The 12802-nt window shown below is 53.7% G+C and overlaps 2 protein-coding genes across 3 annotated transcripts in view; one reads left to right on the top strand and one right to left on the bottom strand.

The window, feature by feature from the left end:
* FAM166A (family with sequence similarity 166 member A) overlaps window positions 1–10662 on the top strand; it is a 15050-nt gene extending 4388 nt beyond the window's left edge. Inside the window, exons 2-7 of one of the 2 annotated variants that reach the window (XM_025895260.1) lie at window positions 180–319; window positions 3986–4302; window positions 5230–5344; window positions 6449–6543; window positions 8630–8747; window positions 10503–10662. In XM_025895260.1, coding sequence (XP_025751045.1) covers window positions 180–319; window positions 3986–4302; window positions 5230–5344; window positions 6449–6543; window positions 8630–8747; window positions 10503–10591 — 874 coding nt within the window. In that variant the 3' untranslated portion in view covers window positions 10592–10662. Of the gene's footprint in view, window positions 1–179; window positions 350–3985; window positions 4303–5229; window positions 5345–6448; window positions 6544–8629; window positions 8748–10502 lie in introns of both variants that reach the window. The other variant, XM_018074247.1, reaches the window with a different exon arrangement.
* On the bottom strand, window positions 10580–12366 carry TUBB4B (tubulin beta 4B class IVb). The gene is made up of 2 exons (XM_018074233.2): window positions 12204–12366; window positions 10580–11790 (listed from the first exon to the last, which is right to left on the bottom strand). Exons 1-2 carry the CDS (start codon window positions 12262–12264, stop codon window positions 10730–10732), a joined length of 1122 nt encoding a protein of 373 aa, XP_017929722.1. The 5' UTR covers window positions 12265–12366; the 3' UTR covers window positions 10580–10729.
* Between the last annotated feature and the right edge of the window lie 436 nt (window positions 12367–12802).

Below are 12802 nucleotides of genomic sequence, written 5' to 3'. Positions count from 1 at the left end.
GTGTCCAAGGCCAGGTTGGATGGGGCTTGGAGCAGCCTGGAAGGTGTCCCTGCCCCTGGCAGGGGGGGTGGAATTGGATGGTGTTTAAGGTCCCTTCCAACTCAAACTGTGATTCCAAGTTCATCTACCGGAGGGCACCTTCCATCTCGGTGACGGTTCTGTTCTGGTTTCCCCCCCAGCTACACGGGCTATGTCCCTCAGTACACCTACAGGTTTGGGAAAACCTACGGCAGAACCACCCACGATGTGCTGACAGACCCTGCCGTGGCCATGAGCCCCCGCTCCGTGCTGGCCCCGCTGCACAAGCTGAAAACTGTCAGTGAGTTCAGTTCCCTCCTTAGGCGTCCAGGTGGGCAGAGCTCGGGTCTCTTCCCTGCACCAGGATGGGCCCTGCTGAAGGGCACAGGGTCAGTCACCTGCAGGGGGGTCTGTGCCCACCCTTGGATGGCTCCTGGGTGAAATGGGACCTTTTCCTGGGAGCAGTGGTGGGGTAGGAGCACAGGTTACCTGGAGGGCAGCACGGTGAGGGGCTGGAGCTCTCGGCCTCAGCTCCTGAGGGTGGGGATTGTCACGTTGGTGCCCAGTGGAGAGGAGAGTTTTAGTTCCCAGGTTATCTTTAGTTAGATGAAGACAAGTGATTTTATGCCTGTTTTATGAACTCACTCCCCGATTCCCCCAGATTCCTGTCGGGGTTGGGTTAAACCCCACACAGCCTCTGGCTCACAAACCCAAAACAGGGCCCTGAGTAGCTACTACAGGGAAAATGACCTCTATCCCAGCCAAACCCAGCACAATTCCACAGGCTAAAATCCATCTTTCTGGGGAGGTTGACTCTCCTACCTCCAATCCTTTCCTGACTGGGGTTGATTTGGCTTCTTGCTGCTCCTCAGCTCAGCAGAAGGGCTCCTGTGCCTTGCATTTCCCTCCTCTCCCTCTCTTTCCCTTCCCTTCTTCTCTAATGGGCCCCATCTCCTCCATCAGACACTGAGACATGCTCATGTAGATTCCCAGTGCTGGGAATTTGCAGGAATCTCCTACCAAGTCCCAGCCCTTTGGGGCAGTGTCTGGTCCCTGCTGAGCAGATCCAAAGCAGGGCACAGCCCTGCCATCCTGGTCAGCCCCTTGGGAGCACATTTGCCATGTCCCACCCCCTGTGGCTGAGCTGTAGCTGTTGTGGAGCCCTGGACAGTGGGACTGAGCCTTCTCCAGCCTGAACACAAGGATAACGTGCCCATGTGGGATCTGGGTCTTTATTTCCTCAGGGACAGCCCCACCAAGTGATGCTTTCCCATTTCCCCCTGGGAATTCAAGCCGTGTACCTTCTTCCAAACTTTTGGCCTCCCTGATTTCCAGGATCCAGGTCTCCACTACACAGGTGGTGTTCACAGCCTTCATGCCTGGACATTTAAATTTGCATTTCCTTGGACCAAAAGAGGGTTTGGATGGAGCCAACCAACCAGCTGACCCAGTAGCCCTCTCTCATTATCCCACCCTTCTCCTGGGGAGCCACACCTTGCTGTGCTGGGAACTCCCCACCAACAGCTCCTGCTGTCACTGTGCCACCCCTTAAACCCTTCTCTGGTGCTGCCCTGGGTGTTTTCTGTGATGGAGATCAAAGGGCTCATGGCACTGTTGGGCCTGGGGAGGCCTTTGGCAAAGTTGGTCTCAGGACTTTTTCTCAAGGTCTGGTTTTGGTAAAGCCTCGTTGATGGGCACCAAGTACTTTGCTGGCTTCTGTCAGTTGAATCCCATGTTGTTCTCTGGCTGGAAGGGAGGTCAGGCTCTGCTCCTTGGGGATATTTTGCCTCTGGTGACAGTGACAGCACCCAGGGAATGGCTGGAGCTGTGTCAGGGCAGGGTCGGGTTGGATCTCAGCAAAAGGTTCTTCCCCCAGAGGGTGGTTGGCACTGACCAGGCTCCCCAGGGCAGTGGGCACAGCCCCAAGGCTGCCAGAGCTCCAGGAGGGTTTGGACAATGCTCTGAGGGCCAGGGTGGGATTGTTGGGGTGTCTGGGCAGGGCCAGGAGTTGGACTGGATGGTCCTTGTGGGTCCCTTCCAACTCAGGGCATTCTGTGATCCCCTGACATCAGCCCTGGTTGTGCTGAGTTATCCATCATCCATCCGTGTTGGCACTGAGGAGGTTGTGGCACAGGCAGGAACCTGACCTGAAAATGTGGATATTTACTCAAATCAAATGCTCAGAGCTCTCCTGGCTTTTCATTTAGTGCCTCACTGTGCAGCCTTTCTGAATCAATCAGTTTACAAAACCCAGAGTCATAAGAAGGAGCTCATGTGGATTTCTCAAGTACAAAACAATTTAAGCTTCCTTTTGCTTTGGTTTGTGGGAGGAAGGAGAGCAGATGCAACATTCTCATTAATAATTAAGTAAGAAATAAGACAAGTTGTGCTTTAAAATTTGCACACTGGATCGAAAAATCGCTTTCATCAAGGATTTTTCTTTATTTTGTTGCCAGCCTGGACACCTGATAATTCAGTTACATGGAGCATATTATACCTACTTCACAAAGTTATATACAGTACATACAATTTATCATACAATTATGGGCAGATTGTAAACTTAAATGCCCATCAGAAGTTTATACACTTGTGGAAAGGGGCAAAGTTTGCTCTGCACTGTATTTCCCCAGAAATCATGGAATCATTCAGGTTGGAAAAGACCTCTAAGATTGAGTTCAACCATTGACCCAGAACTGCAGACAAACTGAGTGTCTCCAGATGGAGCCTTTGCTGGAAGATGAAGCCTCATCCCTGGGGCTTTGCACTGGGATGCAGATGTCCTCCCAAGAGGAGGTCACAGGAAGGCTGTAATGACCAGAGGGTGGAAAAATAATGACCCATGAGCACAAAAATGGGAGGAATTTGGTTTGTTTTAAAAAGACAAGGCAGAGCCAGTAGCAGTTTTCCAGCAAGGAAATGGTGGTTGTGGGGTGCAAGAGTGATCCTCCTCTGGAACCACTGAGGAGGGAGGAATGGGCTTCCCTGCTGGCACAGAGCACAGGGAAGTGCCTGGGCTGGGGGCTCACACAGGTCTGGGGCACCTGGGGAGGATCATCACAGGGGTTTTTAAGGGAAAATCAGACAAAAGTTGCCAAGCCCAGCTGTCCCTGCACAGAGTGGATCTGCAGGGCTCTGTCCCTGGTTCAGAGTGGATATTTAGCATATGCTGGATGTAGGATAAGTCTTTTATGCCAGGGTTACAGCAGGGACTTTCCTTGATGAGCACCAACGGTGCCAGTGCCAGAATTCCTCGGTGTTTGGGGTGAGCTGATGCAGCCACAGGGAGTTAAGGATACAGGATGTCTTTTTCCACAGCATTACAGAGTATCCTGAGCTGGAAGGGACCCACAAGGATCATCCAGCCCTGCCCAGACACCCCAACAATCCCACCCTGTCCCTCAGAGCGTTGTCCAAACCCTCCTGGAGCCCTGGTAGCCTTGGGGCTGTGCCCACTGCCCTGGGGAGCCTGGTCAGTGCCAACCACCCTCTGGGGGAAGAACCTTTTCCTAATATCCAGCCTCAACCCCTCCTGACACAGCTCCAGCCATTCCTGGAGTGCTGTGACTGGTCTTAATGAATGTCCTGTACAGGGATTGAACCCACAGCCTTGGTGTTATTAGCACCATGCTCTGACCAGCTGAGCTCATCTCCCCTTCCTCCTGCCCTGGCTGGTATTTTACAGTTTAGGTGACACTTAGGAACAAATGTTAAGTCATTTGACTTGTATTTGTGCAGGTTTTCTCTGCAGGTTTCCCTGGTGGAGCTGATGGCACTCACAGCCTGTGGGACGTGCAGGGAGTGGACTCTCTGATCCTTTTAATCCCTTCCAACTCGAGCTATTCTCTGATTCCACGCTGTTCAATCTCAGCTTCCTTTCCTTTCCTCCAGAGGGGCGTGGGGGGGGGTCCAGCACGACGGGAATCCCCCCCTGGGCCACTCCTTCCTCCTGACTCCGTCTGTCCCACAGGCTACTCTCCCTACGATGCTGCAGCAACCTCTCCTGAGCTGCTCCTCGGGCCCAGGCCCACCCTGCCGGGGCCGGGGCGGGCGCAGGACGAGCCCCTGATGGTGCACATGAACCCCACGCACTGGGAGCGCCCCGCGGACACGGGCGCGCCCGGCACGCACCAGACCTGGCCCAACCAGTGGGGCCCGGGGGGGCTCTCCCTGCACCCCGCGGCCGAGGAGAGGGAGAAGCAGCTGTCCGAGGTGCCCCTGTCCTGCTGCCAGGGCAAAGGGCCCGGAGCCGGGCAGCTCTGCGGGCCCTGCGCCGAGAGCAGGGCGGTGAGTGGGGAGGGACGGGGGGTCATGGGGTGGTGGGCACGGGGGGATCTCCTTGGCGCAGGGGTGTGAGGGTGGAATCTCATGTGGATGTGGATGGCAAGGGTGAGGGAGGAAGGTTTGGAGTGCTGTGCAGAGGAAGGTCAGACACACCAGTGTTTCCAGCAGCGGCAAATCTACTGCATCTTCTGGAAGTTGTTTTAATAGTTAGTTGTGATTCCTGACCAAAAAGGCTTCTCATTCGGCTGGGCTTAGCTTCAGTCCCAGTCACTGGATCCTGCTGGGCTGAGCAGCCAGGCTTTGGGTGCCCTTGGAGCTCTGATTCCACCCCCTCCTGCCCCTGAAAAGAGAGCACTCCCAGCACCTTTGGTTCCGTGCCGGGTTTCTGACTCCGTAACTGCCCCGGCCATCGTTACCCCTCATTTAAACACAGGTTCTGGGATTTGCCTGTGGAGCTGGGGCTGCTGAGCCTCCCACAGCTGGTGTCACTCTGGACCAACGTGTCTGTGCCTTGCATTCCCTCCCAAGCCACTGACAGCATCTGTCACGTTCCAGCAGCCGTGGCTCTGCAAATCCTCTGAAGGCAGAGATTAGAGGTTTGACGTATGGAGTCAAAAGCTGGCTTGGATATAAATCCCAAGAAGGGGTATTCCTGCTCCTTGCCCTCAGAAACAGATTTGCAGATGAGTTGACGCCCAAAGCTCCCCTTGATCTTCATGGGGATTTTGCAAAGGTCTCTTCAAGATCTACTGCTTGCTCATCCAGTAATTTGACTTTACCAGAAATCCTTGGAATAGCTCTGAATATGAAGCTGGGAAGAACTGGAAATGGCAGTTGCCATTCCCAGGCTCTGGCAGAGATTTAAGCAATGGAGCCAAGGGAAGAAGCGAGTTTTACTGGTGTTTATTTTATTTTTCCTATATTAAACAGCTTGAAACTGGAGGCTTCACGCTGCCAGGAGGGGCTGAAATCCCGTATGAGGAGCAAGAAGATCCACTGCCAGTACTGCCTGTTCCAAATGCCATCCGACAGAAAGTCATTTTAGGTAAAAGAGAGGGGGGTCATGTGCAGCACAAGGCCACCTCAGAAGAAGTCAGGTCACCCTTTCTCCCCCATGGGGAAACCTCAGAGGCACTGGCCAGTTGCTCCAGCTCCTTTGAACACTTTGGGATGGGGAATGCCCCCGCTCCTCTGCATGCAGGGGCGTTTCTTTGGGGTGCTGTCACCCTTGTGGGTGTGATGCTGAGAGCCAGAGGACAGGTGGAAGGGATTCAGGAGCCACCTCAGCTCCCTGCAGGCTCCAGAAAGTGAGGAGAGATGGGCTGTGGGCTCTGTCCCACCCCAGTGGCTCTGAGCATCTGTTCCCACTGAGGCAGTTATTCCTCTCCCTGAAATAAGGTGTTTTTCTGATCACCAAATCCACCCACAGTGGTGTGTGGCTCCACCATAAAGGTATGAACCCTGCCCTACAAGGTTTATACTTGCTCTGGAAGAAGGTTCCTGTGCAGCAGAAGAACTGTGATGGGTGTTGGACTGAGCTCCCCCTCGAGGGCCCAGCACCAGTGGGTGGGATATTTCACTCCACAGGAATACAGGGATCACAATATTTCAGTTAAAATGAGGGAACATCCATGCCTTAAGATGCAGAAGACAAATTTCCCCTCTCCAAAGCATTCCTTTGGAAAGAGGGAGCTTTGGATGCTTTTAGGTTCTACCTCTCTGGGTTTTATGTAATTTTAGACTTTATTAAGTTTCTGTCCTGGAAATGTGTTGGATGGGCAGAGCAGATGAGGAGGAAAGGTTGGACACCTGGTTGTTAATGCCTGAATGTGTATTAAACTGGGAGAGAACATGAAAGAGCTGTTGATGTAAAGAAAGACTGTAAGAAAATGGTTCTTCCATACTCATGGAGACCAACAAAAATCAGTTCAGCCCATTGTGCTTTCCTTGGGAATCATAAGAAAAAAACTCTTTCAGAGAAGATGCTTCAGGAGTAAGAGTTAATTTTAAATTTAAATAGATTAAATTTTCCTTCATATACTCTGAGTTTTTATATTCATCCCAGGCTCCTCCACTTCCAGTCTGGGTGATCCTTAAATGATATGTGTGTTCTCAAGCAGAAAATGTTCTCTCTTGCCTTCATCCCAAGGCTACACCGGATTCATCCCCTGCTTCACCAACAATCTTGGTCTGACCTACATCCCAGGTGTGAGGAAGGCAATGAAGGAATTTGACAACTACCAGGTAGATCACATATTGCTGAAATAAGAATGTGCACAGTGTTGATGCTGATCCACCTGAATTTTCAGTGGTAGGATCAGAAGTGGGTTATAAGTACAAATCAAACTCTGTTGGGTAATGCTGAAAAAAACATGAGTGATTAAATTCTGTAACTTGTTTCCTTGGGACATTAAGGGAGGATAAACGAGTTCATGAAAGGATTAAGCAAATCTACTGAGGGCTGGGTCAAAGGTGGCTGTTAAAAATGTTGCTCTGAGTGCAGAAATACAGGATGCAACTCTCTGCACTTCCCTTATGGAATTCATCTTCTCCATCTGGATGGCAGTGCTGGAATGGCTTCCTGTGCTGCTTGGGTGAATGTGTCTCCCTTTTAATTGGTTGTAAGGCTTTTTCCTTTACTAACATCATTTGTCTTAAAGGGATCTAGATCTTCTTTCTCCTCCTTTTTTTTGGGAGAAATATCCCTACTGGAAAAGTGTGTTGTAAGAGCTCCCATACGATGCCACATAATCCCCCCACACGGGAAAATGAGATCCCTCCCACAGCAGTTAATAGCTTGTATTCAAAGCACATCCCTTCCTGCCTGCGGGATGCAGGGAGATCCCCGGGATGCAGGGAGATCCCTGGGATGCAGGGAGATCCCCAGGATGCAGGGAGATCCCCGGGATGCAGGGAGATCCCTGGGATGCAGGGAGATCGCTGGGATGCAAAGAGATCCCCGGGATGCAGGGAGATCCCTGGGATGCAGGGAGATCGCTGGGATGCAGGGACATCCCTGGGATGCAGAGAGATCCCTGGGATGCAGAGAGATCCCTGGGATGCAAAGAGATCCCTGGGATGCAGGGAGACCGCTGGGATGCAGGGAGATCCCTGGGATGCAGAGAGATCCCTCGGGATGCAGGGAGATCCCTGGGATGCAGCAGCCTCGCTGGTCCAGCCCCGGTGAGCGCCTATGAGCTCACTGAGAGCAGGCTACGACATTCCAGCCCTTCCTGCTCCCCGGGAGCCGCTGTCATGCCTCAGATGTAGGAAAAACATCCAAGATTGAGCATCCCCAGCTCAGAGAAATCAGCTGGGAAGAAATGAGTCAGGGAGCTGAGCACGTCGTGCTTTGGCTGAGATGTGTTTCCCCGCTCTGGCTTCCTTCTCCTTCCCTGCTGCCGTGAACAGGGATTGAAATGGAGCGAACAGAACAAACCCCGGCATCACCCAAACTAACTGTGCTGCTTGCAGAGCCTTTCTGCCCCTTTCCTGCCGTGCAGTAAATCAGGGAGGGAGGTGTCAGGATCCGGCGCAATCCAGGCTGGCTCAGCAGCACCGAGGGAACAGGCACGCAAGGGAGAGAGAATCACACCGCAATTCCATCTAAGATGGCTTCTGACTTCGAGCCACTAATCTTCTGCCCTAAATCTCTGTTGCCCTAGGTTACGTGCGGGGCTGTGCCGTGGATCAGTCACTGCTCCCTGCCTGCACCCGGCAATAACAGCCACAAAGGGCTGCCTGGCCCCACGGTGTGACCCCCCCTCCGAGGGGGTGGCACAGCTCCAGGGACACCTTTGGGTGGCTGTGACACCCACCCCCCTGCCCAGCCCCTCGGAGGGCAGGGACTCTCCCAGGAGATGATTTACACCCTCCCTTCTTATGCTCCCTAAGCCTTCCTGTTCCTCCCGGCCTGGGAATTACAGGGACTGTAATTACTGCTGTTTGTGGGACTCGTGGGTCAGACCCAGCACAGGTGTGCCCAGCTCCAGCAGGAACTGCTGGCTCACAGCAAAGCACCAGGCATTTAGGACTTGGGGATGATGCCCAAGGTCAGCAGAGATCCTTAGGACTTGGACTTGCTGGGCCAGGACTCGCTCTGGGCACTGCCAGAGGCTGCTGCCAACACCTGCCAGGAGAAAAACTTATGGGGAGATTTCAATGTGGCTTTTAATTTATAAAAAAGCAGGGTTGGAAAGAGAATTGCTTTATGTTGGCTTAAATATTTTATGTAATGTAGACTCAAAGCACATGACTTCGGTAAAAATAGTACTTTTTAAAATAAACCGTTTCATGTTGTTGTGGGGTTTTTTTATTTTTTCTTTTCCAGCTTTTGAAGAAAAATCCACCTTTCACCTTGGGCATGAGATTTCCCCTGACACACTGGCCAGACACCAAAATCTACAACAGTGGTGGACTGAAACCTGCCTACACGGGCTTTGTGCCACGTAAGTTCATCAGCTGAGTGAGAAGTGAAAGTCACCAATATTAATTACTGTGCTAAGTAGTGCTGTTATTAGCTGGGGTGGAATGGAAGTGAACAGTTGCTGAAATGTTCCACACAGATAGTAGTTTTTTTTTTTCTGGAGCTGTGCTTGCTGTGGTAGAGCCCAGAATTCCCACTGCCAGGCTCACCAGGGCACAGTTCCAGCCACCACCCCCTTACTGAGGCAGGAGAGACTCAGTGGCACCCCACTGGTCACATGTCAGGGAAAGGATTCTGTTCTGAAAAGCTTAAAATCTGATAAAAAGCAAAAGGTAGGTGATATAAAGGGATTGAGATGGCACAAAAAGTGTGGGAAATGGGACTGGCCATCAGGACATGTGCCTGCCTGAGCCTTGTCAGGTCTTGGTGCTGCCTAAAAGGAAAGGTCTGGAGGAATTTTGTGTGTAAGGGGAAAGTACCAGGCTAAAATCTCAACAAATCAGCAACTAATACATTGCTGCGTTTGGTCACAGCTCAGTAACGTGGGTGGGAAGTCAGGGAGAACCAAACTCATGGCTTGTCCTTACTGCAGTGCAGAGGGAAAATAATAAAATAGATAAAATGTGGAGGAACTGAAAGCAAAGAGTGGGAAAATCATCCTGGCAGGGCTGGGCTGTGGCTGATGCAGAGGCTGAGGCAGTGAGTGTGGCTTTAGTGAGACTTGCAACAGGACCTGGGAAAGCCAGGCAGGAAAATCCCAGCTGGACACCCTGCCAGCCAGGGAGCAAGAAAAACCCACCCTAAAATCAAGGGCAAAAATAACTCCTGTGTTAATTCAGGCTTTAGGGATCTGTTGCCATCTTTCCCCCTACAGCCTGTTCTGTGCAGGTCTGACATTCCCACTTCCCTGCCCCAGGAGCCACCGGAGTCAGCACAGTTTTAACTGCTCCAACCAGTCCGGCTCTGGGTGGAGAAAATTAATTAAAGCAGAAAACCTTTAAACCAAAGCAGTTATGATTTAGAACCCTGACCAGAATTTCTCCATCAGGGAAGCAGCCTGTTCCCTCCTGTCCAGCTTTGTCACTTCAGGTGACACTGAGCACATTTTTTCCACAGTAAAAATGTGCTGTGTTAATACAGGGTTTCCATGGGACAAACCAATGTCACTGTCAGGTGTTCAGCTCACCCCAAAAGCAGAGGCTGCACCAACACCTGATTTAATTTCAAAATCCCTACAGCGATTTAAGGGCAACTGCAGCAGTGCTGCGTGCACTGAGTGCACAGGACAGCTCTGGTGTCACCTGTCCCCAGCAGTAGGTGCCACCCAGCCTGTCACAGCTGTCCCCAGCACTCCTGGGCCAGGCCACAGCTCCCTGCTGGGTTTGTAGAGCTGAGTTGCTGCCCTGGATCAGCTCAGCCGGTGCCAGGGACACCCTCAGTGCTGTGGCACTCGCTGGCACTATTTCATGCCCAGGCAGCTCAAACCTGCAGTGGCCCCTTCGTGCCCAGCCCAGCAGCTGCTCAGCCCCTGCCCTGCCAGGCTGCACAGGCCACGACCAGGGACCTAAATTTAGATACAGCTTGGAGCCAATTCCACCCTCTGTGTCAGTGTGTCCCCCCTCCAGCAGTACCTGATCACAAGGGAATAGCAGGGAATTTCTCCAGTTCCCACAGCAGGGCTGTCACCGTGCCAGTGACACATCACCTGGCCGAGGGCAGCAGAGCAGGGGCGTTGCCGTGGGGTGCTCATGCCAAGGCCGCCGTGTTCCTTTTCCAGACCTCCGGGACTTGTACTCGCTCACCTACGGGAACGGCACGCGGGAAGCTTACCGGAAAGAACAGAGGAGACGGGGCTTTGCACTGTGAAAACTGCTTTAATGGTGCCTGTACAGCATTGGGAGTGACTCGGAAACAGCAATAATAACACAACACGAACAGAACCTTTGAATGAGAGAGAGTTCATACAACTTTAAACAAAATTTACAGGTGTTCGACTGCATAGCTTTACTCTGCCTCCTCCTCAGCCTCCTCCTCAAACTCCCCCTCCTCCTCGGCCGTGGCATCCTGGTACTGCTGGTACTCGGACACCAGGTCGTTCATGTTGCTCTCAGCCTCTGTGAACTCCATCTCGTCCATGCCCTCCCCCGTGTACCAGTGCAGGAAGGCCTTTCTGCGGAACATCGCAGTGAACTGCTCAGAAATGCGTTTGAACAGCTCCTGGATGGCCGTGCTGTTGCCAATGAAGGTGGCAGACATTTTGAGGCCGCGAGGTGGAATGTCACAGACCGCTGTCTTAACGTTATTGGGGATCCACTCAACAAAATAGCTGCTATTTTTGTTCTGAACGTTGAGCATCTGCTCGTCCACCTCTTTCATGGACATGCGGCCCCTAAAGACGGCGGCCACCGTCAGATAGCGGCCGTGACGCGGGTCACACGCTGCCATCATGTTCTTGGCATCGAACATCTGCTGGGTGAGCTCTGGCACGGTGAGAGCCCGGTACTGCTGGCTCCCACGGCTCGTGAGCGGGGCAAAACCAGGCATGAAAAAGTGCAGGCGAGGGAAGGGGACCATGTTCACCGCCAGCTTCCGCAGGTCAGCGTTGAGCTGGCCCGGGAACCGCAGGCAGGTGGTGACACCGCTCATGGTGGCCGACACGAGGTGGTTCAGGTCCCCGTAGGTGGGGGTCGTTAACTTCAGCGTTCTGAAGCAGATGTCGTACAGCGCCTCGTTATCGATACAGTACGTCTCGTCCGTGTTCTCCACCAGCTGGTGCACTGAGAGCGTGGCGTTGTAGGGCTCTACCACCGTATCTGACACTTTAGGGGAGGGCACCACACTGAAAGTATTCATAATTCGGTCTGGGTACTCCTCACGGATTTTGCTGATGAGAAGGGTACCCATGCCAGAGCCTGTGCCACCACCCAGGGAGTGAGTAAGCTGAAAGCCCTGCAGACAATCGCAGCTTTCTGCCTCCTTCCTTACAACATCTAACACAGAATCGACTAATTCAGCACCTTCCGTATAATGGCCCTTTGCCCAGTTGTTTCCTGCTCCGCTCTGACCTGGAAAAGAGCCATTTTCATATTAGATTACGGTCACTGCTTCCTGCTTATTGCTTGCAAGCAAAGCTTAAGAGCATCAGGCTCCACGAAAAAGCTTTCATCTTATCGAGCGCAAGGGCTGTGGTTTCACACAGGCACCTCCGCAGTGGCTCGGCACACACAGGCAAAACATTAATTATCAATGATACAGCAGCCACTCCGTTTCTCTCGGTGTGGCAAGGGAGGCGGTAGCAAGAATGAGAAAGAGCAACGACCTCTGGTGCCGCCTGGGAGCTGCTCCCAGCCGCAATCCCGGTGCTCCACGCCAGGATAAGCCCCGGCGGGGCCGGTCCCTCGGAGCATGTGCGGCGGGGCAGCCCCGCAGTGCCCGGCCCTGCCCCACCCCGCGGCTCCTCCCGCCCCCGCGCACTCACCGAACACGAAGTTATCTGGCCTGAATATCTGCCCGAAGGGCCCGGAGCGCACCGAGTCCATGGTGCCGGGCTCCAGGTCCACCAGCACGGCGCGGGGCACGTACTTGCCGCCTGCGAACACAGCGAGAGCCGTTCACTGCGGCGCCGGGGGCGCGGGGAGCCCGGGGGGGGCGGCTCGGAGGGGCCCGGCCCTACTGGCCTCGTTGTAAAGTAGACATGAAGGCCTCCACAGCTGCAGGTCGCTGTCCCCGTGGTAGGGCCGGTGGGGTCGATGCCGTGCTCGTCGCTATCACCCTCCCAGAACTGCCGGAGAGAAGCACGTCAGGCGGCCGCGCCGGGCCAGCCGCGCCCCTCTCGCCCCCCTCCTTCCTCCCCCCCGCAGCCCCCTTCTCCCGCCCGGACTTGCCACCGATCTGGTTGCCGCACGCCCCGCCTTGCAGGTGCACGATCTCCCTCATGATGGCGGCTGTTACGAGCGCTCCCACGGACCCAAACCTTCCCCCAACCGACTCTGGCTGCGTGAGGCAACCGCCAGCCCTTATATAGCAGCGGAATGCGCGCGCAGCCGCCTTTTCCCCGCCCAGGAGTCCACGCGCAGC

This window comes from Manacus vitellinus, unplaced genomic scaffold (assembly GCF_001715985.3).
Source record: "Manacus vitellinus isolate BGI_N305 unplaced genomic scaffold, ASM171598v3 scaffold_27_pilon, whole genome shotgun sequence".
Lineage (NCBI taxonomy): Eukaryota > Metazoa > Chordata > Aves > Passeriformes > Pipridae > Manacus > Manacus vitellinus.
This window is presented reverse-complemented; position numbering and strand designations above follow the sequence as displayed.

Excerpts from the sequence above, each read along its gene's own strand:
- TUBB4B (XM_018074233.2), bottom strand. The coding sequence starts at position 12,264 with ATGGACTCGGTGCGCTCCGGGCCCTTCGGGCAGATATTCAGGCCAGAT. Across the intron at positions 11,791-12,203 it reads GCCAGATAACTTCGTGTTCG|GTCAGAGCGGAGCAGGAAAC; the intron begins GTGAGTGCGCGG and ends GCTCTTTTCCAG.